This window comes from Physeter macrocephalus, chromosome 21, assembly GCF_002837175.3.
Source record: "Physeter macrocephalus isolate SW-GA chromosome 21, ASM283717v5, whole genome shotgun sequence".
Taxonomy (NCBI): Eukaryota; Metazoa; Chordata; class Mammalia; order Artiodactyla; family Physeteridae; genus Physeter; species Physeter macrocephalus.
In genome coordinates, this window is record NC_041234.1 from 118,933,383 (window position 1) to 118,960,617 (window position 27,235).

Below are 27,235 nucleotides of genomic sequence, written 5' to 3' on the forward strand. Positions count from 1 at the left end.
TGTTCTTCGCTCAGACAGGACGGGGTTAAAGGAGCAGCTGATTCGGGGGCTCTGGCTCACTCAGGCCGGGGGGAGGGAGGGGTATGGATGTGGGGCGAGCCTGCGGCGGCAGAGGCCGGCCTGACGTTGCACCAGCTTGAGGTGCGCCGTGCGTTCTCCCGGGGACGTTGTCCCTGGATCCCGGGACCCCGGCGGTGGCGGGCTGCACAGGCTCCCGGGAGGGGAGGTGTGGAGAGTGAGGCTCCGAAGCTTCCCCCCTCCGCCACCCGCCGTCTCCGCCCGTGAAGGGGCTTCCTAGTGTGTGGGAACCTTTCCTCCTTCCCAGCTCCCTCCCACTGGTGCGGGGCCCATCCCTATTCTTTTGTCTCTGTTTATTCTTTTTTTATTTTGCCCTACCCAGGTACGTGGGGAGTTTCTTGCCTTTTGGGAGGCCTGAGGTCTTCTGCCAGCGTTCAGTGTGTGTTCTGTAGGAGCAGTTCCACGTGTAGAGGTATTTCTGATCTATCTGTGGGGAGGAAGGTGATCTCCGTGTCTTACTCTTCTGCCATCTTGAAGTTCCTCCAGAGGTTTTTTTTTTTTTTTTAAGAAGACGTTGGGGGTAGGAGTTTATTAATTTTATTTATTTTTTCTGTGTTGGGTTTTCGTTTCTGTGCAGGGGCTTTCTCTAGTTGTGGCAAGTGGGGACCGCTCCTCATCGCGGTGCACGGGCCTCTCCCGTTGCGGAGCACAGGCTCCAGACGCGCAGGCTCGGTAGTTGTGGCTCACGGGCCTAGTTGCTCCGCGACATGTGGGATATTCCCAGACCGGGGCTCGAACCCGTGTCCCCTGCATTGGCAGGCAGATTCTCAACCACTGCACCACCAGGGAAGCCCTAGAGTTGTTATTTTTGAAGAAAGTCTTGATTGAAAGTCATTTGGAAAATCCTGCTGACTCAGTTGATATATTTATGCCATACACATTTAACATCATTACTGTCTACATAAGAATTGTAAATATTTCATCCTTCCTTGCTGATTAAAGATCTTTAAAAAACCTTATATTAGTGAGAGTAGATGACTCCAAATTGATGAAGCATGCCATCGTGCATTTTTTCCTGGAAACTTCAAAAAAAATAAGCCAGCGGCCTACTGAGATTTTAAAGGCCCCTTTTTTTGAGCAATTGTTTATAGGAAAACGTGTGTGTCTCTCTGTATAAAGACAGAGTTGATCCCCGATGATGCACAGCAAATTTTACAGCTCCAAATACATGGTGTGATTGTCTTCTACAATGTCATTTTAAATGCTTTGAGCTTTTTACTTGAAAATAAACAAATGTTGTAACCACGGTAATAGCCAAAGATGCATTCACCCCTATATTCTGCTCTTCTTCAGACCATCTCTGGTTTTCTTTAAAATTCCATATAAACATTTAAAATGATGTTTACTCAAGCCAAACACTTTCTGGCCATTATTGCGTGGTGAGGCCACAGGGGCTTCCGTGTCTCTGTCAGGCTGGCTGAGCTGACTGACAGACTGGCAGGGGGCTGGGTGGAGGAATCTCAGCACAGTTCTGGCTGCTGCTGAAATGGGACTAAATCTGCTTGACTACCTCACGAGGCCTCTCAGCTACTGCCTGGGATTCAGGCAGCCCCACAGAGAGGGCAGTGTTTCCTTGGTGATAGGGCACTTACTAGTTAACTTCAGCCCCTTCAGGGTGTGGAAAGGTGAAGATGTGCTTGCCCTCTTGCTCTCTCTCTCTCTCTCCGTGAAAAACAATATTTTTCATGATTGCATTTGGTATTACCAGAACCGCTGGTGACATTTTCCGCTGGATTCTCCCCGGTGACGCCCCTAACCACCTCTTCTCCCATTGCCCTTTCTGTGATACATTTAGTAGCCTTGCTCTTCTCCCTCTTCTAATTCGTTCCAGCCACTTGACTGTTGTCCTTTTTCCTCAGTGAACCTCCCCCATCCCTGCCCACAACTTCTTTACTTAGTTAATCTTTACATTATGGTCCAAGACTTCAAGTACTTTTTTCTGGCCAATATCCTCAGTGCCTCTTGCCCTCCTTGGTGCCGAGAAAAACTCCGAGCAAGGGTCAATCTGTTCATCCGCCGCTCTGTTCCTGCAGATGGGCAGCTGCACACCGCTGGAGGGAACGAGGCTTCTGTGCAGCTCGGTACCCACTGCAGAGTCAGGCTCTTCCACCTCACGTTGCTGATGACGAGGACATTCATTAGGTGGCCTGATGCCCTGACTCTATACCCAGACCGGAGACACCACTTGTCCATGACATGTTAGATTTACCTAGCTTGATCTCAAGGTTCTCTCCTTCTTGCCCCAACAAGTGGCATCAAGAAACCTCTCTGTATTGCCAGTTTTTTTGCCATTGCTTCCCTCTCTGAGAGGAATGGAGCTTCTTCACAGTCCTTTAGATTTCTTTCGTTCTTTTTTTTCCCCGACCAGGATCGAACCCGTGCCCCCTGTAGTGGAAGTCTTAACCACTGGACCACCAGGGAAGTCCCAGTCCCGCAGATTTTATACTGCTGCTAATATCTCTAATTAAAGCTACAACTTACTGAGTGGCTACCATGTGCCACTTTATATATATATCAACTTAATTCTTATAAAAACCTTGACATGTAAGTATTATAATCCAGATTTTACAGTTGAGATACTCGAGACTCATAAAGGTTAAGGAACTCACCAAAGGTCACACGATTATAAAGAGGTAGAATTGGAATTTGAACCCAGGTCCAGTTGATCCCAAAGCCCAGACTCTTCACTGTTCAACACTGGCTCTCATGTTAATTAATTACTTTTGAATGCCACACATACTAATTAGAGCAAACTTTAAACATGCAGAAAAAGTTTTAACCTTCCAAAGTTCCGTCACCCAAAGACACCTCTGAATGTTTTTGCCCCCTAGTCCCGTTTATACACAGCATGTTATTTCTTCATTCGTATATCATGCTTTAAATGAGTGGGCTGATATAATATGTATAATATTGTTATCTTTTCCAGCTAATACTGTAACAATTATTTTTTCATAATACAGATTCTTCACAAACATGCTTTCCAGTGGACTCTGCATTGATTAAAAAAATATGAAAAATCTACTGGGGAGTGTCACAAATGCTGAAACTTTCCATGAAATAAGAAATGTAATCTTGGGAGGAAGGATAAGGGGAGCTTGGACTCCTAGTCCTGGGCAAATGTTACTCTATTTCAAATTGCAGAATGCAACAAGGGTAGATATTTCACATGGAACTTCATTAAAATTCAAATGTATAAATCCTCAAGCAGAACAGGCAAAGGTGGCTGAGTTCCTGTATCCCTCTGAATTTGGGGGAGAATTTGTTGGAAAGGTCATCAACCCTGAGATATGTAAGTAAATTCCTTACATTACAGTATTGTAGTCTTTGTTCCGAGGCTTTCTGCTCCCCTGGGTTTGCACCCAGAGAAAGTCATGCTCTTGCTACTCTGTTGCTCGTTAGCCCATTTTCTCTGCTTTGGCAACTGCAGTGTAGCAACTCGGAGACTCTTTAAAGCAGTCCAGGGATGATGGAAGATTGAACACACACGGGGACTAGCTGAGTCCTGCAATAGTTCTCGGATGTGTTCACTTTGATTCTAATTCAGGATTAAACTTTTAGTGTCATTTAGTCCTGAGCTGTTTGTACCGGGAGACGATGGCACGTGTTATGTGTGTCACATAGGCCCCAGACATGTGGCCCCTGCAGTATGTTTTCAAGAGCATTAGCAGCGGAAGCCGATTTGGTCAGCAAGTCACTTGTATCCAGAGATGAATACTGCCACGGAGCCTGAACTGTGAGTATGTTAATTTATTTGGTTCTGGCAGGTATGAGACTGAGAAACTGAGTGACGAGACTGAGAAACTGAGTGACGATTCCTTTGACTGTGAATTTTATCCCAACAGAACATTGATAACCTATGCCATCATAATTGTCACACTAGAAAGTATCTGCATAAGTGATTCTCAACTACAGAGAGCTAATCATAACCCACCTATTCAGTGTGCTTTCTTGTGAACTAAAAATATGTGTATGTGCATGTACATACACACACACACACGCACACACACACACACACACACACACACACACCAGAAAATTGAAAGTGCCTTGCCTTCCCCAAAGAAGAAGTCTTTACAAGCATGACCTGTTTGAATTTTGACCTTTATATTATACTTTAGTAATAAACTTTGATGAGATTTTAGGTTATTTCCCATTGATTTTGGAAAAAGGCACGCACTCTCTGCTATTCTGAATGAAATAATTGTTACTTTGCATAGGAATGCTGGCTACTTTTGGCCTGAGAGCTTTTAATTAACTATATTCTTTTTGCAGTCTTTGTTTGTTCTCCCCCCCACGCCCCCTCCCCCCCACCGTGTAAGTTTTTAAGTCTTTGTTTTAGAATGAATTACTGAGTGGAACGGGCCAGTAATTAACAGGTGTCTGTGCTGACTCTGTCCAATGGATAAGGAAAGTCGTCAGATATTTAGTGGTGTGGGCTTTTTAAAAATAACGATTAACATTTATTTAGTACTCAGCATTTACGACTATGCCAAAGTAATTTACATGCTCATTTAACCTTTACAACAAGCCTATGAAAGTGAGTGCTATTATTATCCCTGTTTTCCAAACAAGGAGATTGAAACTTAGTTTAACTTGCCTAATCAATGGTGGAGCCAGTGTCAAATCCTGCGCCTTATACTTCATGTAATCTGAGAATTTACTTGGAGATTCTGGCAGGAGAATGTAATGGTGTGTTTTGAGTGTCTTCTCTGTGTAGAGCTGGGTGCTGTTGGAAATAGCAAAGACGTATAAGGCATGACTCTTGTATTTAAATAGCTTGCAAACAATTTCTGTTGCCTCAGTATACAGAAAGGACTATATTAAAACACACACACACACACACACACACACACACACACACTCCATGGTAGAAATTTCAAAATTATAATGCATTTTTTGTCACAAATCAAATTTTAATTTATGCATCGATCTTCCTAATGGGTCTTTTCTGTCCCGTTTTTCTCTACTTATGCTTTGCACCATTATCCATTTACCTAAGCACTATATAGCTTTACAAGAAGCCTTGATGTCTAGTAGAGCACATCCTTGTACATTGTTGTTCTTCAAAATTATTGTGGATATTTCTGACTTTTTGCTTTCCATGCAAATTTTGTAATTAACTTTTGAAGTTATATAGAAAACCAAACCCAAAGCAAAATATCTACTGAGTTTTGATCAGTTATGTTAATTTGTAGATTAGTTGGGGAGATCTGATAAATTTACGATATTGGGACTTCTGTCCAGGGATATGACCTACCTTTCCATTCATTTAGATCTTCTTTTATATCCATCAATAAAGACATTATTTTCTGTGAAATAATTCTGCACATTTTTGTTAAATTAACTACTAAGCACTATATAGTTTCTTTTCCATATGAAGAAACATAAATGTAACTTTAGAACATGAAAGAGTGATTTGAGCAATTATATAGATTTGACTTCTCTTGATGGAAATATACGACACCATAAATATGCATAATGCAATTTTAATACATTACAATTAGATTATTGAAGTTTGGGGAATTAACAGTTAATATTAGGGCTTCCCTGGTGGCGCAGTGGTTGAGAGTCCGCCTGCCGATGCAGGAGACACGGGTTCGCGCCCCGGTCCGGGAAGATCCCACGTGCCGCGGAGCGGCTGGGCCCGTGAGCCGTGGCCACTGAGCCTGCGCGTCCGGAGCCTGTGCTCCGCAACGCGAGAGGCCACGACAGTGGGAGGCCCGCGTACCGCAAAAAATAAATAAATAAATAAATGAAGTTAATATTATCATTCAGTTAGAAATACTGTCTCATTTTCTTTGTTTAAACCTTTTCCAAAGGTTTCTTATTTGACTCAGAAATGATTTAGAAGTATGTGATTTAATTTCCAAATATTTGGGGGGTTTCCAGGGATTGATTTATTTATTACTGATTTCCTTTTTTTGTTTGTTTTTATAAATTTATTTATTTATTTTTGGCTGCATTGGGTCTTCATTGCTGCACGCGGGCTTTCTTTAGTTGTGGTGAATGGGGGCTACTCTTCGTTGTGGTGCACGGGCTTCTTACTGTGGTGGCTTCTGTTGTTGCAGAGCGCAGGGTCTAGGCGCGTGGGCTTCAGTAGTTGCGGCACGCGGGCTCAGTAGTTCTGGCTCGCAGGCTCTAGAGCACAGACTCAGTATTGTGGCACATGGGCTTAGTTGCTCCGCGGCATGTGGGATCTTCCCAGACCAGGGATCAAACCTGTGTCCCCTGCATGGGCAGGCGGATTCTCAACCACTGCGCCACCAGGGAAGCCCTACTATTGATTTTTAATTTAATTGTTTTCATCAGAGAACATAATCTGTATGATTTTAATGCTTTAAATTTACTAAAACTGGTCTGTCTTATGGCCCAGCACATTTTGAATCACTATTTCTGTTACAAATTGAATGGAAAATGTGTGTTTTACAGTTGCTGGGTGTGGTATTCTGTCAACAAATGGGGCCAAGTTTGTTGGCACTATAGTAAGTCTTCAATATCCTTACTTATTTTCTGTTTACTTGTTCTACTGATTACTGATAGAAGAGAGTGAACTCACCAGCTGTAATTGTGGGTTTATTTCTTCTTTCAGTTCTTACTTCATTTTGAAACTTTATAATTAGGTGTATACCTATTTTGGATTGTTTTGTCTTCTTGATTGACTCCTTTATCATTATGAAAATGATAAAGGAGTCAGGTCAATCTTTTTCTCTAGGACCATTCCTTACCTGGAGTCTTTGATACTAATTAGCCACTCAAGCTTTACATCATTAGGGTTACATAGCATATATGTCTCTGTTCTTTTACTTGCAAGCTATCTGGGTCTTTATAATTAAAGTGAGTATCCTGTAGACAAGATAGTTTGGTCTTACTTTTATACCCAGTTTTAACAATCCTAGGCTTTACCTTTGTGCCTTTAGTCCACTGACAGTTAATATAATTATTAATATGGTGAGGTTTAAATCTACCATCTTGCTATATGTTTTCTGTTTGTCTCATTTGATCTTTGTTTTCTTTGTCTTTTTCTGCTTTCTTTTGGATGAAGTGAGTAATTAGTATTCCATTTTACCTCTTTTGATTTATAATCTATATCTCAGGTGAGTTTTATTTGTTACTCTAGGCAGTTTGTAGTATACATCTTTAATTTATTACTGTCTCTGTGAATTAATATTGTGCCACTTCATGTATAATGTAACAACCTTGCAACAGGAGATTTTTGTTTTCCACCCTCCTGTCTTCTAGGTTATTATTGTCGTAGGTTTGATGTCTACATGTATTATAAAGCTCAGAGTTCTGGGCTTCCCTGGTGGCGCAGTGGTTGAGAGTCTGCCTGCCGATGCAGGGGACACGGGTTCGTGTCCCGGTCCGGGAAGATCCCCCGTGCCGCGGAGCGGCTGGGCCCGTGAGCCGTGGCCGCTGAGCCTGCGCGTCCGGAGCCTGTGCTCCGCAACGGGAGAGGCCGCAGCAGTGAGAGGCCCGTGTACTGCAAAAAAAAGAAAAAAAAAAAAAAAGCTAGAGTTCTTTGCTTTTATTTCAGTTATCTTTTAAAGAAATTAAAGATAAAAAATTTTATTTTTATTCACATATATATTATTTCCAGTGCTTTTCATGTCTTTATATAGATCTGAGTTTCTATCTGGCATCCTTTTCCTTCTACCTGAAGTCCTTCCTTAACATTTCTGGTAGTGCTAGTATGCTGGCCTTGTCTTCTTCCAGATTTTATTCATCTGAAGATGTCTCTATTTTACCTTCAGTTTCTTTGAAGGGTATATTTTTGCTGGATATAGAATTCTGGGTTGATCTCTGCCCCCAGAACTTTAAAGATGTTTAATTTTCTTTTGGCTTGGGTTATTCTGATGAGAAGTCAGACAGAGGACATTCTTCCCTACTCTATATTAAATGTATCTTGTATTTCTGTTTGCTTTTAAGATTTTCTCTTTGTAATTGATTTTCAGCAATTTGTGTATGATGTGCCTTGGTAAGTTTTTCATTGTGTTTATTTTCTTGGATTCATTGAACTTGAATATATGAGTTTATATTTTTCATCCGGTATGGGAAAAAGATTGGCCATTATTCAAATATTATTTTTCTTGCCCTTTCTGGGAATCTAGTTACATATATTTTAGATTGCCTGATATTACCCCCTACCAAAGCTCTGTTAATTTTTTCAGTCTTTTTCCTACACTCTGCTGGATGAAATTCAAATGACCTCCAGCCATGTGTAAGCTGTGATTGTTATTTAGTTTTGAATTTATTGTATTTGTTCCTGGTAGTTATTCTTTGACTGGTCTTGTAGAGTGTCACCTTGAACAGGCAAGCTTAGCATTCAGCCAAAGATTCCGGAGAATGTGTATACAGATTTCTGGAGGATTCTACCCCCCCAACCCCCACAGGTTCTTTCTTTCTGGCATTCTCCACAGATTCCCTCCATCTTGGCCTTCCTGAACTCTTATTTCTGTCTCCTAATTTTAGTGAGACTGCTGTGCTCTGCTTAGGATTCTGCTCCCTGAGCCATGGTCTGGATGTAACTTTAGGTAGGGCTGCTCTCATTTGTGTTTTTATCTCAGTGATCACAGTCTTGAGCTGCCTACTGTACAGTGTATCCAAACAGGTATTTCCTATGATTTGTCCAGTTTCCTAGTTGTTCATGGTAAGAAGACTAGTCCCATATCAGTTATTTTGTGGCCATAAGCAGTAGTCCCTATAAATTTTGGTTGTTATTGTATCTTTAAAAATATTTTCTAATTTTGGTTGCCAGTATATAGAAACAAAATTAATTTTTAAATATTTTTCTTGTGTACAGTAACCTTGCTGAACTATTTAATTATTTCTAGTAAATTGCAGAATCTCTTGGATTTTCTGTGTAGATAATTATAGTATTCATGACTGAGGACAGTTTTATTATTCCTTTCCAAGAGTATTTCACTTTATTTTTTTTTATATTAATGCATTCGTTTGTACCTTCAGCACTATATATTATATATTTTAGCAACCACTCTTGTGTTTTTTTTCCTGAATGTAAAGAAATCTTTAATGTTCCACCTTTAAGTATGTTTTTAGTTGATTCCCTTTACCGGGTTAAGAAAGTTCCTGTCTATACCTAATCTGTTAAGAATATTTTTTAAAGTCATATATGTATGTTGAATTATATCAAATGCATTTTCTGCATCTACTGAGGTGATCACATTCTTTTTCTTTTTTTGTCTGATATGTTGAATTTTATTTTTTCTCATGTGAAATTATCCTGGTATTTCTGGAATTAGCCCAAATTTTTAAATACTCTGCTGATTTGGGTTTGATAATTTTATTTAGAATTTTAAATATGAATCACAAATAAAATTGGCTTATAACATTTTCCCTTTTTCCCATTTTCCCTTCCCAGCTTCCCTTTTCTGGTTTGGTATAAAGAATATACTAGCATTATAAAATGAGTTGGGTGGGTGGCTTCCCTCTTTATCTGTTTTCTGGCATAATTTGCATGTAATAGGAGATACCTGTTATTTAAATATTTGGAAGCATCCATCTGTGAAAACATTGGGGCTATTTTGTTTGAGTTTGGTTAGGTTGTTATTCTGTGGATAAATTTTTAATTACTGAATTTCTTTACATTTATAGGATTTATTCACATTTTCTTTGTATTATTAAATAGGTTTGGGTAAAATACATTTTTTTTCTAGGAAATACTCCATTCTGTCTCTGTTTTCAAATGTGTGGGCACAGAGTTGATAATATTGCTTTTACCATCTCTTTTATTCATAGGTATGCATTTTTCATTCCAAAATATATCTTCTCCCTTATTTCTTGATCTGGTTATAACAATGCTTATTGAAAATTTTATTCTAGAAACAGATTTTTAAAATCTATTGTATCCTTATTTTTTATTGCATCATTTTTTGGTCCTGTGTTTATTATTTCCTTGCTTCTCCTTTCTTTAGCTTTACCCTTATTTTTACAATTTGTTTTGATGACTCTTTAGCTCATTTACTTTTATTTTTATTTTCTGATAAGGATTTATGCATATAAATTCCTCGGTACTGCTTTAGGTGCATTTTAGAGGTTTTAATATGTAGTATTCCTGCAGATCTTCAGTTCTGAGTATTTTCTGATTTCTAAAGCTATTTAGGAAATGTTGTTGTCGTTGCTGTTGTTTTAAGTGTTCAAGTGTAGAGCAGTTTATATTATCTTTTTATTCTTGATTTCTAATGCAATTGCTTTAGGGCCAGAGCAGATGGTCTGTATGATACTATTCTTTGGTATTGATCTGTTTTATTGCCTAGAATGGCCTAGCTGTCTCTCTTTTTTGTTCTGAAATTTTACTATGATGTTTCTAAATGTGGTTTTATTTTAGTTTATCCAAATTGGGTCACATTTTACATTCTGGAAAAATTTCAGCTATTGGCTCTTTACTGCCTGTCTCCCATTCTTGCTAGTCTTTTCATATGGAACTCCTGTTAGATATATTAGGCCCTTCTAGTCTGTCCTTCATGTTTCATAACCTCTTGTTTCATATTTTCCATTTCATTATCTCTCTGTAAAGGCAATATGGTAAATTTCCACATATCTGTATTCCACTGACTAATTTTCTCATCTGGTTTGTCTTAATATATTGCTTAGTCCATCCTTTTGAAATAAATTTCATTGAACATGTCTTTACAGAATTTCTCTTTTATTCTTTTTTACGTCTGCCTGGTCTTTTCCCATATTTTCAGTATTGTCTATTTTGTTTTAAATATTTTAAAACAATTATTTTATAATGGCTTTCACATATTTTAATTATCTGAAGTTCTTGGAGGTCTCATACTTCTGGAGGGGAAGGGAGTATACGTGTGTGTCCTAATTCTAGCATATGGTAGATTGGTTTCTTTCTTTTATTTTATTTTTTATTGAAGTATGGTTGATTTACAATGTTGTGTTAGTTTCAGGTGTACAACAAAGTGACTCAGTTTATATATATGTGTGTGTGTGTATATATATATATATATATATATATATATATATTCTTTTCAGATTCATTTTCCTTATAGGTTATTCCAAAATATTGAGTATAGTTCCCTGTGCTATATAGTAGGTCCCTTTTGGCTATCTATTTTGTATATAGTAATGCATATATGTTAATCCCAAACTCCTAATTTCTCCCTTGGTAGATTGTTTTCTTATGTATTTTCTAATTTTGGATGGTGAGCTCATCTTCAACTGGTGACTTATCTGTGGAAGTTCTGTGGAACCTGGCTTTAGAGAGTCTCTCTCCGGAATGGGTTTGTCTTTGCTTCTCCTGGAACCCTGAGGTTTACCCAGTCTGATAACACCCCATTTTTTCCCACCTCGAGAATATGCTGAGACAGACAAACTTCCTTGTTTTCTTCCTTTGTTGGTGGGACAATTCTTTAAATGAAATTGCAGCCTCTGGGAGTCTGGGCTATACCTAGGGAGGGGGTGGTAAGTTTTAGTTTCAATTCCCTGCTTGGATTCTCCTTCACCAAAGAGGGTATTTAATGCCCAAGCTCCCTTGTTGCATAGCTATGCTTCCCCATCCCCACAGCATCACAGGTTGGTGTACTAATAACCAGCTTGTTCTCAGGATCTTCCCAGTGTGTTTGACCCCTGAGCTTTCTCTTAACTTCCTTGAGAGCATTTGAAGATGTTTGCTACACTTTAAGGGTTCCTTCTTATTTAACACACATGTATTTGAATGTCATTGGTTTCTATCTTGAGGTTTTGACCTTGAGGTGATGTACGAGTCTAATAATACAATTCAAAGGAGAGGACTTTGGTGATTTCAAGGTCATTTTTATATGGCGAGGATTTCTGTGATATCAACGATAAATGCAGATTTTTGTCTATTGTGACATGATATTGTAGCTAGATCTGAAGCCTTCAACGTACATCTGTCTTTGTTTCACTGTGTTCTTGAAATCAGTGGAAGTTAAAGGAGTCTAAGGGTATGCAATTAAACCTACAAATACTTGACTTTGGGATTAAGTTATGTAGCTTCACAGAGTGTTTTTGTAACTTTTTCATATATATGCATTTGTAATATGTTAGTGTGACAGACATTCATCGGGGATCACACAGTACAGCAAGTCTTCAACATCTACATAACGTATGAGAAGGTTATTGGTATTTAGTGAAATTCTATCTTTAAAAGAAGTAGGCATTCCTTGTGGGAAAGGTGCTGTATGCAATTGAGAATTTTGATTAGTCTTATTGCTTTATGTGATTCATCATAGACTGATTTCTTAGTAAAATGTGGCTCCACCTTGATTTCAGAATTCTTTGTTACATCACTGAATAATGGATGAGGATGGGAAAAAAAAAGACAAGAGGTATGAATTCCTAACTGACTGATATTTCCGTCAAAGCCCTCTCCCCTGCCCTCCGTTCCTATTTCACATCTAGCAAAATTCTCCTTCCTCGGGGAAACCTGACTCACTCAGGGAAATCTGATCTCTCTAGTGGGTGTTGCATAACCCCAGCCCCAGCTCTATTATAATACTTTGTACACTACCTATGTCCTGACAGTCTCCCTCATCAAACTGTGTCCTCCATGCCTTGCACAGTGGCTGCCCAGAGCTGACACTGAATAAATGGTTTATAGTCCCTGATCGGTTGAGAAACCTGTTTGGGGGCCTTGGCTTGCCTAGAGTTGAAATTCATTTACATTTGAGAAGATAAATTACCTTATTTTTCCAGTTCGAGAATCTAAAGTAAATTCCAGTCTACTGATCAAAAAGTTTTGGTCAGAATTTTTCAGGATGGTCTGTGTTTTTTTTAAAGGTAAAAAATACAATCTCAATTAGCATTTCATTGCTTAGCCGTCTCTCTGAGAAGGAGCATTGTCTTTTAGAGAGCCTCTTGAATAATTATAGATCATTTAGAAACAATGTATTTAATCAGAAGTACTCTTGAAAAAGCAGGTAAGAATATATGGTGGAACAAAGACCCACCATTGCATTCAAATTATTTTGGATTTCTTTTATATAATTCATAGGCCACTGTGCCAGACACTGTGTGGGCTTTGGTATGGGAGACATGGAGACAGATACCCTCAAGGGCCTCACAGTCTGAGGGAGATGAGATTGGCTTTCATTTCCTTATTGTAATATTGACAGTTTTTGTTGCTCTATGAGTTATCAAGGGACCGGATTTTTGCTCAGATGTTGACATTAACATCTCCCTTTCTCTCTTCTTATTTCTCCCCATCCATTATCCATCATCTGAATTCCCTGCCCTACCCTTATTATTAATAACCTTGATTGTTTTTTGTCAATTAGGGATGCATCTGAAAATAAAGCGAAGGACCACATCAGTACCTTCTTCACAGAACTGCATGCTCTGCTGCAAAGTCACGGTTATCCTTTTAAAGGAGGCAAAGCTAAAACAGCGCAGAGTGCTGCTGCCCTTTCACAGAAGAAAGGAGGTTGGAACTGAGCACCCCGACCCATCCTTATAGCTGTGGGTGGGACAGCTGGGTCTCTCCCTTTACCTCAAACATCTCCGGGAGGGATTAATGATGGGATGATCTCCTGAGGCATCTTCTGATACATGGCTATTTATTTTCTCTCCATTCATAAGTTTGTTATAGTCGATGCTGAAAATATTATTGAGGTTCATGCAAAAGGAGAAAAAGGAAATGAGAATTAGCAGAAGTATTCTGGGCAATAACAATGCAAATTTCTGTATCTTAGGCACTTGAAGGCATATGATAAATTTTGCTAAGGGAAACAGGGCCCCAAGGGTGTCAAACAGTACCTGTAATATTTAAGTAGATTTAACTCAAAACATCTGAGCAGGTTATACCCATAGCATGTAACCATGCTGTAAAGAGCTCTTACCTAAAAAAATATTTTCTTGACCAGATGATACCTTCAGCTGTTGCCTTATTTCTGTGCCCTCTTCACAGCAAAGCTTCTTGAAGTGACTGTATAGACCCTGTGTCCACTTCCTCATGCTCCATTCTTTCCTCAACCCACTTCACTGAGGCTGGAGCTCCCACCAGTCCAGGACAACCACTTTTGTCAGGAATAGCAGTGGCCTCCACATTGCTGAATTCTTTGGTCCCTTAACTGTCCTCATCTTTCCTGATATTTCAAAAACATTGGACAGGTGACCACTCCCTCCTTCTTGAAGCATTTTTCTCTTGGCTTCCAGGATAACTGGATAACTTGATTCTGGTTTCTCTCCTAACTCACTGACCATTCCTCGCTCTCTCTCTCTCTCTCTCTCTCTCTCTCTCTCTCTCTCTCTCTCTCTCTCTTTTTGCATCCACTATTTCCCTCTTCAACTTCTAATCATTGATGTGCCCCAGGGCTCAGTCCTAGGACCTTTTCTCTTCAATATCTACACTCATTTTCCAGCCCCTTAATTTGAAGGGCTACCTGGATGTCAATGGCCCCCACTTTTTAAATCTATCTGCAGTGCTGACCTCCTCCCTGAGCTCCATGCTTGAGAATCATACTCATTATTAGATCGGCAAGAGAGTTTCCTCCACGACTTCTTTGCTTGAATATCTAACAGGGAAAGTTAACATGGCCATTCAGGACCTCTTGATTCCAGGACCTCCACTCCATTTCCTCTCACACCCCCAGCCTTGGTTCTCCCAATTTCAGTAACAGGTACCACCATTCTTCTAGCTGCTCAAGAGAAAAATCTAGATGTCATTCTTGTGTCCTCCACCCCCTCAACCAATCCATCAGCAAATCCTTTTGGCTTTACCTCTACAGTATGTCTCAAATCCATTCACTCTGCCCATTTCCGTAGCCTTGGCGTACCAACCTAATCCAGGCCATCATCATCTGTTCCTTTCAGAGAAGCTTTCCAGCGAGACTCCCTTGCTTCCACTCCTGTTCCCCAATTTGACCTATTTTTCACAAACAACCATAGTGATCTTTTAAAAACATATGTCACTCTCCTGCTTAAAAGCACGTCCTGTTCCACTCAGAATAACGCCAGCTCCTTACCATGTACCCTACATGATCTGGTCCTGCCTGTCTCTCAGACTTCATTTCCTACTGCTCTATCCCTTGGTCACCCTACAGTAGCCCCTTTGACCTCCTGTCTCCCTTTGTACTTACTGCTTCCTCTGCTTGAGATGCTTTCTTTGCTCCCAGGTTTTCACATGGCTCTCTTCCTGTCATTCCTCACCTTCTCAGCAAGGCTTTCCCTGGGCGCCCTGTCAAAGTTACTGTGCTTAAAGATATATGAAATGATCAGTTCCATGGTCTCTGTGTTTTATCTGTCTGTCTCCCCCACTAGTCTGTAAGATACAAAAGCACAGTCACCTTATTTGTCTTGTTTGTGCTCTATCCTCAGCCTCTAAAAGATACATAGTAGGAGCCCAGCAAATGTTAGTTAAATAAATGAATGAATGAGGTTCAGCATAATGAGAATTACCAAGTCCCTATTGTGAGTTAAGTACCATGCTGTACACTGGGGTTTTAGTGAAGAATTGGATATGGTGCCCACCCTAGAAACGAAACAAGAACATGTTCATAGGTAATAGTAAGGTAGAAAAGCACTTTATGGTTGCTGTATAAAATACATCGGCTTTATTTCCTGGCAATATACGGACTCTAGTCTGTCTTTTTTATTTCTTTGTAGGGAGTACAGGAGATGAAAGTCAGTGGGGAAATGACCTCAGAAATCAGCCATGGGAGAGTGGCATGGGTTGTTTCCCGAATTTGAGAAGTTGTGACCAGAATTGAGTTCCCAGGCTGGGACAGTGGTCAGGAAAACTGATTTTGAGGCAGTTGTGCAATTGGCATGGTTTATTTTTCATGTTATTTCTACTCCCCATGTAGTTATACACCCTCTTCTCATTCCCTCTTGAGTGAGTGTTCTGGAGCTCTTCTCCTCGTGCTTGGCCCCCTTGTTATCCACATCTACTCATAGAAAAGGATCTGAGACTCCTACCCACCAAGAAAGCAAGTGCTGCTGTCAGAGCTGTCCTTGTCAAAGGATTTAACGTTTTGAATAGGGAGCAAAGTTTTATGGGTCTCTAACATTTTTGTGAGGAGAAGAAACGAACGTTTATTGACATACATTAAAATAAATGGAGACTGGAGGGCTGTGTTAGTGAGGTTCCCAATGAGTGGGTGGGATTGGGGGAGGTGGAGAGGGGCAGACGTTGATAGCAAAGTCTCTGAATGAGCACAGGAGCCGCAACACTGCTCATTGGGAAAACCAGAAAACACTGAAGAATGGAGAAGGATGTGTGAGAGATAGAACAGTGTCAGCAGCTTTGGATATGGCTTAAAGATTTTCTAGTTAAGGGCTCTTGCTAAAGCTTAATTCGATGAAACTAAATCATGGAATTCCTTATTTTAGCCAGGGATTGAGGAGATTTTAGATGTCTGAATACACCTAGAGCATTCGACACAGCCTGTACCTTATCTGGTATATTATGAATACTGGGTTTTGATAGAATTCAGAAGACTTAAAGAAGTCAAGAAAAGGAAAGAATTAGGGGTTGAAAATCGTAATGTTGTTAGAGAGGTCATCATGTAGATCAGTAGAAATTCAGGTGGATGATCTTCAAGGTCTTTTTCAATTCTGAACACTTCTTTGTTTATGATAATTTATAAGCAATTAGTTAGTCTACTTCAGATCCTTCATTAGCACTCAGCATTTTCTCATGAGAGTCTTTTCCGTAAAATTAACTATAACTTTGAAAAATCTAATACCCGTAAGCTAATCATTTTAATGTGACAGTTTTTTAATCCTTTCTTCCTTTTTCTAAAAAGGCAAAGTCAATCCAGAAGCCTCTAGAGAGAAATCTAATTGGATTCCGTCACTTCGTAGCTATGAAGATTTCAACCAGATGATGCTACAAGTAAGAGGGAGTTTCTTCTTTGATGACTTCATATGTAGAATACGTGCAATAGCAGATAAAAAAGAGTGGATTTTCAAAGTGTGGCTAGGAGACCATGCATTCAGAATTACCTAGGGAGCTTGGTAAAAATACAGGTTCCTGGTACCCACCTTAAACTGTCTGAATAGGAATCTCAGTCCTGGGAGAGCCAGGAGCCTTCACGTCTGACACGTTGCCCAGATGCTTCTTAGGCCAAGTGAACCCACTGATCTTGAGTGACAAGAGAAATGAACAACTCTTTCTATAGTTTAGTGGCAAGTTAACTAATTATCTGGTAGAGTCATTCAACACAGGTTACTAGACTCTACTGAATAAGGCTTTTAAGTCCTTATTTTTTTCCTCAGTGACATGAGGAAACACGTTCATGGTTTCTATCTCCAAAGGAACTGGTAGGTTTCACTGAGTTCAAAGGCCACAAACTAAAGCCGGAATGACTATGGTCTTCTGAGTCAGACGGACAGGGATATGAATTGTGCCTTTGTCACTTACTCGTTATGCATCCTTGAGAGAATTACTATATCTGAGCTTTGATTTCTTTCTCTGTAAAATATCTCTGTTTCACAGAGTTGTCATGAGAGTAAAGTGAACATGTGTGAAATGTCTAGTTCACTTTTTCACTCTCTTCTCTGTGTCATTTAATTTCTTTTATTTTCCATCCCTTTGTCTCCTTGTGTTGCGGTCTGAGTCACTTCTTCAGCTCTGTCTTCCAGTTCAAAAATTGTCTTTCCAGCTATGTTCTAACTTGCTATTTAACCTACATATTGAGTTTTTATTTGGATGATATTATTTCTAGACATTTTGTTTGATTATTTTTCACACCTGCCTAGTCAGTTATGAGTCTCTTGCTCCTTCATTATATTTTCAATACCCTTTTAAAATTTATTTAAGCATATTAAGCATGCTTATTTTATAGTCTATCCCTGATATTTCTAGTATCTGCACATTTAAAATCTGATTCTGCATTTTATTATTTATACTGCCTCTTGTTCATGATGTTTCATTTGTTCCTGTTTGTTAATCATTCATTACAATCTCATGTTCTTTGGGAATTTATCTGCATGAATTCTTTGAGGGCTTTAAAATCATTCTCTAGAGATGATTTCAACCTCTTTTTACTAGATATCTGGGGTCAGGACCATGTGAAAGTAAATAATAGGCTTGGAGTGTTGAGGGCTACACAGGTAGTTTGTGAATTCCAGCTCCGAATCTGTGAGAGTGTAGGCTTCTGTTTGTAATTCCCAGATGACACTCGTTTTTCTTTTCCTTTTCTAGTCTGAGTGGAAGCTGAGGGAGGATGGGCAGGTTGTGAATCCCCTGGCTTCCTTTGCTGGATAAGATGTTTCTATTTTGTCTGTCTGTCTCCCTTTGGGACGCCTGGCTTTATGCAGGAGTCTCTGATTTCACCCCCGACCTTGTGCGGGCCCAAGCTTTGCTTTCTGTCCCCCCAGCTCTATGCCGTCAGTGTTGTGTAGATAGTCCCAAGGCATACGCAAGCTCCGATATCCCCTTACCTCTGAATTCTCATGTTCCAGTCATTTCTGATGTCAGATCGTTTCCCTTACTTTACCATAAGCTTGGCCCTGTTTTGAAATATAAGTTTTAATATATTTTAATCATCATTTTAGGTATTCTCTACCAGGAGGCATTTGTCTGGATATCTAATCCATTATATAGCAGGGAAGTGATGGCAATACCCATATTTATAAATAGATGACTAAACTAACCACAAACGAAAATGCCCTCCAAAATATTCTTACAGTTTTTAAAATTAATTTTGAATTAAATATGAAACAACCTACACACGGAAATGAATCTTCGTAGCTTGTGTTGGAGAGTTTTGTGTTAATTGGGTATACATTGAAATTTGTTTGTCTAAGTGACACGTTATTTGATAAACATCTCATGCTTAAGGTTAAGTAGATTCTGTGTAGGAGGCAGAATAATGGAAGTTTAATTAAGTCTGTGCCTGCTTTATTGATATTTAAGGACCACAGTACACTTTCAGTGTGTGATTATAATTATTTATGCATTTAGAAATAAAGCTATCATTTTATTATTGTTCCACTATTTAATTACATTATTATTCTCTCTTCATTAGTCATTAGATGGCTTTATGATAATAGTGAGCACAGATGGAGTGATAATTTTCGTGGCTGACAACATCTCTTCTGTCCTTGGCCATTTACCAGTAAGTTCTCCCAGCTTTTGGGAAAGGATCATTCACTTTGTCGTTTAGGGGTTCATTATTTGTTTTCAGTAGCGTATAACTCATCAGAGAAGACATTCTCAGTGTTGTCAAAACGTGCACCTGTTTTACTGTCCTCTCCATTGGTTTCAGTTTTAAAGCTATAAGAACAAACTCTGATATAAGGTAATGAAACGGTGTGTGTGCGTTGGTGTATGGTTTGTAAACTGCCCCTGAAGGAGAGCTCCAAAGAAGACCCAGGGGATAATCCCCAAGGTGACTACTTTGCAAGACAGCCCTCACCAGATGGATGTGTTTGATTTTGTACATTTCTTGAGTCCACCACATACTGATTAAACAATGAATGTCATGATTTGGTCATGCTGGCTCATGACATCCATTTCCAGGTCTGATTTGCTTTTTGTTTCTTTATATTGAAGAACAAACCCTGATCTAATTTGGAAAAAAATTAGGAATGATTGCCTAGTTTAGCAATGTTGTAAATATTGCTGGAGAGACCTACACATGAGTTACAGTCAGAGTCTCTGACGTTCAAATTAGTCACTTACTCCTGAGCCCTTTGGTGTCACTATATCCCTCTCGGGAAAGCTTTCTATATCTTCCTAGCACCATTGACTTAGAATATATGACTTCCTAAATTTTTTCTGGATCTTCAGGCTGGACACCTACCAGATATATCACTTAAACATGAAAGTACTGCATACCTTCATACGGCACGCATGCCTGTGTGTGAAGAGGGGCTGTGTAGAGTACATCCACCACCACCACCACTCCTGAATCTCTGTCACTTGGCTGGTTGTGTTAAACGCATCTGGATTGTTGCTTTCATTGCATATTTCTCACTCCACAGAGTTGTCTTAAGAACTTGACCCACAGATCTATAGCACTCAAGTTTGAAACACGTAAATGAATAGAAGTTTTGTTAAATTATTATTTAGTTAAGTTAGAAGAGGATTAGGAGCTTATCCCACTAGTTATGCTGTTCCAGCCGGCATGTTCTATGGCCCACTTGGAAACTCAGAGAGCTTTTCTGCTCTTTTCTTTTTATTTAAAGATACTAAGGTCCATTTCTTTATTTCTCATTCTCTTCCTTTCTTTTAGAAAGCAGTTTAGATGTCCAAATTCAGCTTATATTTATAGAGTACCAAAACAGCTGAATAAAATGCAAATATTAGAGATATTCATTGCATTGGACCTCAGAGGAGTTATATCATAGGAGAATGGTCTTATTAAATGCCCATGAAAAGAAAGAATGTAGGAGTATAATCCATTACACATTAAATTCTGTTAAAGTGAAGACCAGAAAACTACCCAAATTCTTGAGGTATTTGACATTACTTAAACCAAATCGGCCATTGACTGAGACTGGTGACTTTTCCCTGAGGATCCTCACATGAAGATTTTTCACAGCAATGGTGTTAGTTATATCATTTTCCTTGATTCTTTATGTATTTTGGTTCAGAGTTTTCACTCTTAAGAGACTCTTTCACCCTTCAACATTTGAAGTAACACACAGACACACAGACACACACACACAGTCACCCTAAGGTAGGGGTGTATGGGACACGGGTTTGAACTGTTAATCTTAAACCATGGACTTGATAACCTGAGACTGGTGTACTTAAAAATAAAGCTATAACTATTATTGATACATCTGTACACAAACATTAAATGGGAATGATTCTTTAAAAACAGGGTTGAAAAGGACTGTACCTGAGGCACAATTTCACACTTTTCCTCATTAAATCTTAACTTGAAATTTTTAACAACATGCCATTTTTCCCAGGCTTTTATTAAAAATTTCATTTTATAAGTCACCCATCTTATATTTATATGGAAACCAAACCATTTCTAGAGTATCTGCCTGGCTCCAGGAATCTACAGTTTCCTTAAAAATCAAGGAACCTCTGTCTGTTGGGCAACTCTAAGCCAATAGGATGGTGAGGTGGAAAGAACTTGGTCTTTGGAGTCAAATAATCTGGAGATTAAAATTTAACTCTCACCCACTAACGACATGAGCTTTAGTTTCTCATCTGTCAACAGGGGACAGTATTACTTAGAGAGTGACCGGAGGTGGGATATTACAAATGGTGTGGTTAGTGTCACTGATCAGGTGACATTTAGACAGATACTTGAATGGAGTGAGTATGTGAGTCATGCAGATAAGCGTGTTTCAAGTAGAAGCAAACGCAAGTGAGAAGTCACTAAGGCAGGAGTCTACTTGGTGTGAAAAGCTATGGTAAAGAGGCCACTGGGATGGGAGTGCTGTGAGTAAAAAGTAAAGTGGTAGGAGGCGATGGGGTCAGAGCAGTAACAGAGGTCCACCTTGTTTAGGGCCATTTGCCTTTTCCTCTGAGATGGGAGGACGCTATTTGGAGCAGATGCAGGAAATGATCTGAACTTGTTTTATCAGGATCACTCTGGCTCTTGTATTAAGAATAGGCTATGGGGGGTAGGCGTGGAAGTGGGGAGTCACTTGGAAAGCTATTACAATAGTCCAGGCAATAGATGGTGATGGATTGCATTAAGGTGGATGTGGAAGTAGTCAGTGTTTTGTAGGTGAAATAAGTTTTGCAGATGGACTGGATAGGGGTGTGACAAAAAGATGGGAGGAGTCCAAGTTATGATGTTATAAAACACACCATGACTGAAATGATGGCTGTTATCGTCGTCGTGGTACTAATCTTATGTCTGAAATCTGGCACCACATTTTCCCAATCATTGATGTCATTGATGGTTTTTCCTTTGGAGAAACTTGTAGTCACTGGTAGTAGTAACTTGTAGTTACTTGTATTCACTACCCTCTGTCTTAGCAGCCTGCCTTCCTAGTCACTCTATTTCATCACCCCCTCAAAAAAACATATAATTGTTCTCTTTTATAATTTTTAAACAAAATAAAATTTTAAAATACAGATTTCATCATGGAAAAAGTTTCTCAGGATTGAGTTTTTAAGAGACTTTAGCAAATTTTAGACATAGGTATATGGCTACTTGGTGATGATTGTGGTGAGTTTTGCTTTGTTCTGCCCGCGACGTTTACAGTGTAGTAGAGAATCACTAGCAATGAGTCTTGTTTGATTCAGGGTGCAGTCTGAATCTCGTACAGAAGCTCTTATCCTTCCTGGTGCCCTATACAGTTGAACAGTTTTCTAATGCATGTTTAATGTGGATGTCTCTGCCAGCAAAACGATGCTGCTTGCCTGGATTCTCAGTAAATGTCAAGGAGTGGAGTAAATTCCTTTATTCTTTTTTTGGCATGACTGAGGCTCACCTTACTAATATTTGTAGGACAACTAATGGTTATTTTCAAACTTGGCTTTTAAAAAGCTTTAATTTTTCACTGGTATTTATCCTTGCTTCATTAAGCTCTAAGTACCTTGATCTTTCTGCCTTGTGTAATAAGAAGAGCAAATGCCAAAGATTTACGAAAGTAACGTGGTGTTGATAATGCTTTCAGATCTCTGCCCTTTATCTAATATACAGCAGGGTCACTGGGATGATCATTATGTCCACTGTTTTTAGTTGGTGGTCCGTTATAAGGCATTCATCGTCACTGTCACCTTCCTTAAAGAATGTAGTTAATTAATAAGAAACTTATTGCCACTATTTCCATCCAAGGAATGTGCACCATCAAAAGACTGCTCACTTTGAATTCTTTTAGGGAACAGTGCTGTACTTCCTTCTACCAATGAAAGAACTGGTGAGCCTTAGCATTTTGTACCTCTTGTTAAGGTGTTATTTTATACTTTGCATCAGAATTGTCTGTGCATGTGTTGTCTGCCCTCCTGAACTATGCGTTCATTGAAATTAGAATGAACATGTCAGGTTCATTTTTTTAAACTCTCATAAGTTTCAGCAAAAAAATAATAAATTAATTCATGTAGAATGTCCAAAATGCAGAAACTGGCCCAGTAGCAAATTGGCTGCTCTTGGTGCAAATTGGATTCAAGGTAGCTATGTTGTAGTGGAAGGAACAATGGATATGGAATTAGATGGAGCTGGGTGTGAATCTCATCTCTGAACTTGTGACCTCTCAATAATCGGACAAGCCTTCGTTTCCTCATGAATTCAATAGAGGAGAATTCTTCCTCTCACAGGGGATTAGGTGAGCTAGTTTGTGTGAACATACCTAGCATAATGTTCTGGCATGAAGCAGTTGTTAATCAAGTGTTAGGTGAAGGAATAAATGAGTGGTCTCTACTGACCAGAGATAACTTGGTTTGTTACCTAAAGTGTATTTTATAACTAAATCAATAAAAGCATTTTTATTGAAAAAGTTAAGTTGAATGAAAACTATCTTTTTCTTTGGGGAAGTCAGTTTCTTACTATGTGACTTTCATTGTCAAAATCTGTTGCCTGGCACTTCCCTGGCGGTCCAGTAGTTAAGACTCCGCGCTTCCACTACAGGGGACAAGGGTTCAATCCCTGGTCGAGGAACTAAGATCCCACATGCTGCGTGGTGTGGCCAAGAAAAAAAAAGTCTATTGCCTGTTAATTTCATGTTTTCTTTGCTAAATTAGGGTTATATTTCTGCCCTGAATTGAGCCAAGACTTTTCTTGATTGAGACAGGATCCATCTGCTAATTTGAGCATTGGCCGACTCGTAGGCTGGCTTCTACAAATGGGCCATAAAAATATATTTCTGAATTTTGACTGTAGATTATTAATATTAATCAATTAAAAATCATTTGAATTTGTGGTTCATCAACCAAAGCCATAATTAAGCTACAAAGAGTACTTTGTTTATTATTTTGTTCCTATCACATTAAAAACTCATTACTTAAAGGCTGATACTCAGTTTATTCGTGTGCCACCATACTTCAACTACGTGGTACAGTATTATTCACTCATTCAACTAATATTTATTGGGTGTTCACTTGTGCCAAGCTGTGTTCTAGGTGTTGACGATGTAGCAGTGAATAAGACGGCCAAAGTCTCTGTTCTAATGCAACTTACATTTTATTGTGGGAGACAGATAATAAATAGATAAACATATACATGTGACTGTGATGTCAGGTAATGATAAGTGGTATAAAAACAAGGCAGGAAGAGAATGTCAGGGAATTGATGCTATTTAAAATACTTTTGAGTAGCGACGTGAATGAAGTAAGGGAGAAAGTCACTGCAAATATCTGGGAAAGAGTGTTTCACATTGAATGAAGAGCAAGATTAAGGGCCCCAAGATAGTCATGTTTGCTTTGCTGTATTTGAACATGAGCAAGGAGTTCAGTGTACTTGGAATGCAGTGAGCAAGAGGGAGGGTAGGAGAGGCTAAGGTCAATAGGCAGCAAAGAGCCAGAACATAGAGCTGTCAAGGACGTTGGAAGTATACTTTGGCTTTCACTCTGAATCACTTGGGTAGCCAGTGGAAAATGTTGAGCTGAGGAATAACTTGATCTGACTTATGTTGTAAATTGATGACTCTAGCTGCTCTGTGGAGAATGGAGTGGGAGCGAGGGTGTGGCAAAGATAGAAGCAGGGAGACCACTGAAGGCTATTGCAGGATCCAGGATAAAAATGATGGCTTAAACCAAGTGCTGAGAAGTGGACCGATTCTACATGTATTTTGAAGGTAGAACCAACAGCGTTTGCTGATGGACTGGATTTGGGCCTTGAGAGAAAAAAGGCAAGTCAAGGACAAGCATGTGGGTAAATGGTGGTGCCATTTACTGAACTGGGGAAGACTGAGAGAAGAGCATGTTTGTGAGGGGAAAATATCTGGTGCACTTGTTTTGGATGTCTTTTTATTTTTATTTTATTTTTTTAAAAAGTATTTATTTTATTTATTTTATTTTTGGCTGCGTTGCGTCTTTGTTGCAGCGCGCAGGCTTTCTCTAGTGGCGGCGAACGGGGGCTACTCTTCGTTGCAGTGCACGGGCTTCTCATTGCGGTGGCTTCTCTTGTTGCAGAGCACAGGCTCTAGGCGCGTGGGCTTCAGTAGTTGTGGCACGCGGGCTCAGTAGTTGTGGCTCGCAGGCTCTAGAGCTCAGGCTCGGTAGTTGTGGTGCACGGGCTTAGTTGCTCCGCAGCATGTGGGATCTTCCCGGACCAGGGATCGAACCCGTGTCCCCTGCATTGGCAGGCGGACTCTTAACCGCTGTGCCAGCAGGGAAGCCCTATTTTGGATGTCTTAAAATTGAAATCCTATCAGACATCCAAGTTTAGTTATCAAGGTGAGTTCAGGGAGAAGTCTGGACTGGAGGTGAGAAGTTGGTAGTCATTAACAGTTAGAGGGTATTTGATGAGGTGGAACTGGAAGAGACCACAGGAGACAGGATAGTAAAAGAAGAGGTCCAATGACCAGGCCCTGAGCACTCTTGTGCCAAGTGGCCAGAAAGAGGAGAAAGATCTAGCAAAGAAACTGTGAAGGAGTAGCCTTTGAAGCAGAAGGCTATCCATACGTGTATGGTGTCCTGGAAGCCAAGTAAACAAAGTATTTCAAGCATGAAGGAGAGCTCAGTTGTATCAAATGCTGAGATGTTAGGTAAGATGAGGATTGAAATTGACTGTTGAATTTGGCAATATGGACATCATTGGTAACCAGAAAAGTGGAGTGGTTAGGATAAAAATCTGATTAGTGTGGTTTTAAGGGAGAGTGAGAGGCGAAGAAATGAGAGACAGCAAGTATAGTTCCTTTCAGTGATTTTTGTTCTAAAGTGGACCAGAGAAGTACTTAGAGATGGAGGAGAGGATGTAGTGTCAAGGAAGATTTTGGATTTTTGTGTTGTTCCTGTTTTTAAGATGACAGATATTATAGCATCTCTGATTTAGCATTTGTATGCTAAGGGAAAGACCCAGCAGAAAGGGAAAGCTTGAAGATGTGGGGGGTAAGGGGAGAATTTCTGAAAGTGATGTCCTTGAATGGTCAAGAGAGGATGAAGGACAGTGCACTAGACTTAGGTAGAAGCTTATTTGGTGCAATAGGAGAGAAAGCAGGTCTCTGGCCACAGGAGCAGATAGGTCGGTAAGATTTGGTGCAGGGAGATATTGACATTTCCTTCTCCCTTTGTTTTTAATTGAAATAAGAAATGAGATCCCAGCTGAATATGAGGAGGGTGGCAGGGGAGGGGGCGGTTTCGCAGGTTTGAAGGAGGAGAAGGCAAGAAATAGTCATATTGAAGAGTAGAAGAGTGAATTACCTAGGGAAATGTGGAATGATTTCTAGGCAGAGCTGAGTGCCCATTTAAAATAATACACAGTATGGGTGTGGGGTTTTCTCCATACACATTTCAGTTGCTTGGGGGAAGGTACAGGGTAGATGAAGAGTTGAAATTAAGCAGAGTTGGGACTTTCCCGGGCAAATAAGAGCTCATGGCAGTGACTAGAATGATCGACTATGGCATCTGAACTGGGTAAGGAGCGATGTGACAATTTGAAGGAGATAATGTTCAGTGAAAATGGGATGCGAATGGACTGGAGGTCTCAGTGGGTGGGATAATTGTTGGAGAGGTGGGGTACTTGCATGAGCGCACTGGAAAGGTAGGTGGTGATGGTCATAGAATGCGGTAATGTGAATTGGGACTTCAGAAGTCTAACAGATCTGACTGTAAGATGGCTGATGTGGGGCAGATGATAAGCCTTTTTTTTTTCTTATTTATTTATTACTTTTTTTTAACATCTTTATTAGAGTATAATTGCTTTACAAGGGTGTGTCAGTTTCTGCTTTATAACAAAGTGAGTCCGTTATGCATATACCTATGTCCCCATATCTCTTCCCTCTTGCATCTCCCTCCCAGATGATAAGCTTAAGTAAGGAGACAGAGGAAGTAAATATAGTAGTACAGATAACAAAATTTATTTCCTCTTTCCCTCTTCAGGATGACATCATGGGTAAAAAATTATTAAGCCTTCTGCCTGATGAAGAGAAAAATGAAGTCTACCAAAAGATTGCTCTCAAACTTCCTTTGTCAAACTCAGGTACAGACTGTTTCAAATAGTAAGTGCTTAGATTTTAAGAGACAGGTAACAATCACTTGGAGAAATAATAAAGACATTTCACAAATTATATTTCTAGTATTAAAAAAATCTCTCCTCGGCCTTCCCTGGTGGCGCAGTGGTTGAGAGTCCGCCTGCCGGCGCAGGGGACA

General features: G+C 39.7%; 1 protein-coding gene across 1 annotated transcript in view; it reads left to right on the top strand.

Annotated features, from left to right (window-relative positions):
- The window catches only part of PASD1 (PAS domain containing repressor 1), a 111,891-nt gene that overhangs the window by 32,785 nt on the left and 51,871 nt on the right, over positions 1 to 27,235 (top strand). The window contains exon 2 of the mRNA XM_055081615.1: positions 26,966 to 27,065. Within this exon, the coding sequence (XP_054937590.1) occupies positions 26,966 to 27,065 (100 nt within the window). The remainder of the gene's footprint in view (positions 1 to 26,965; positions 27,066 to 27,235) is intronic.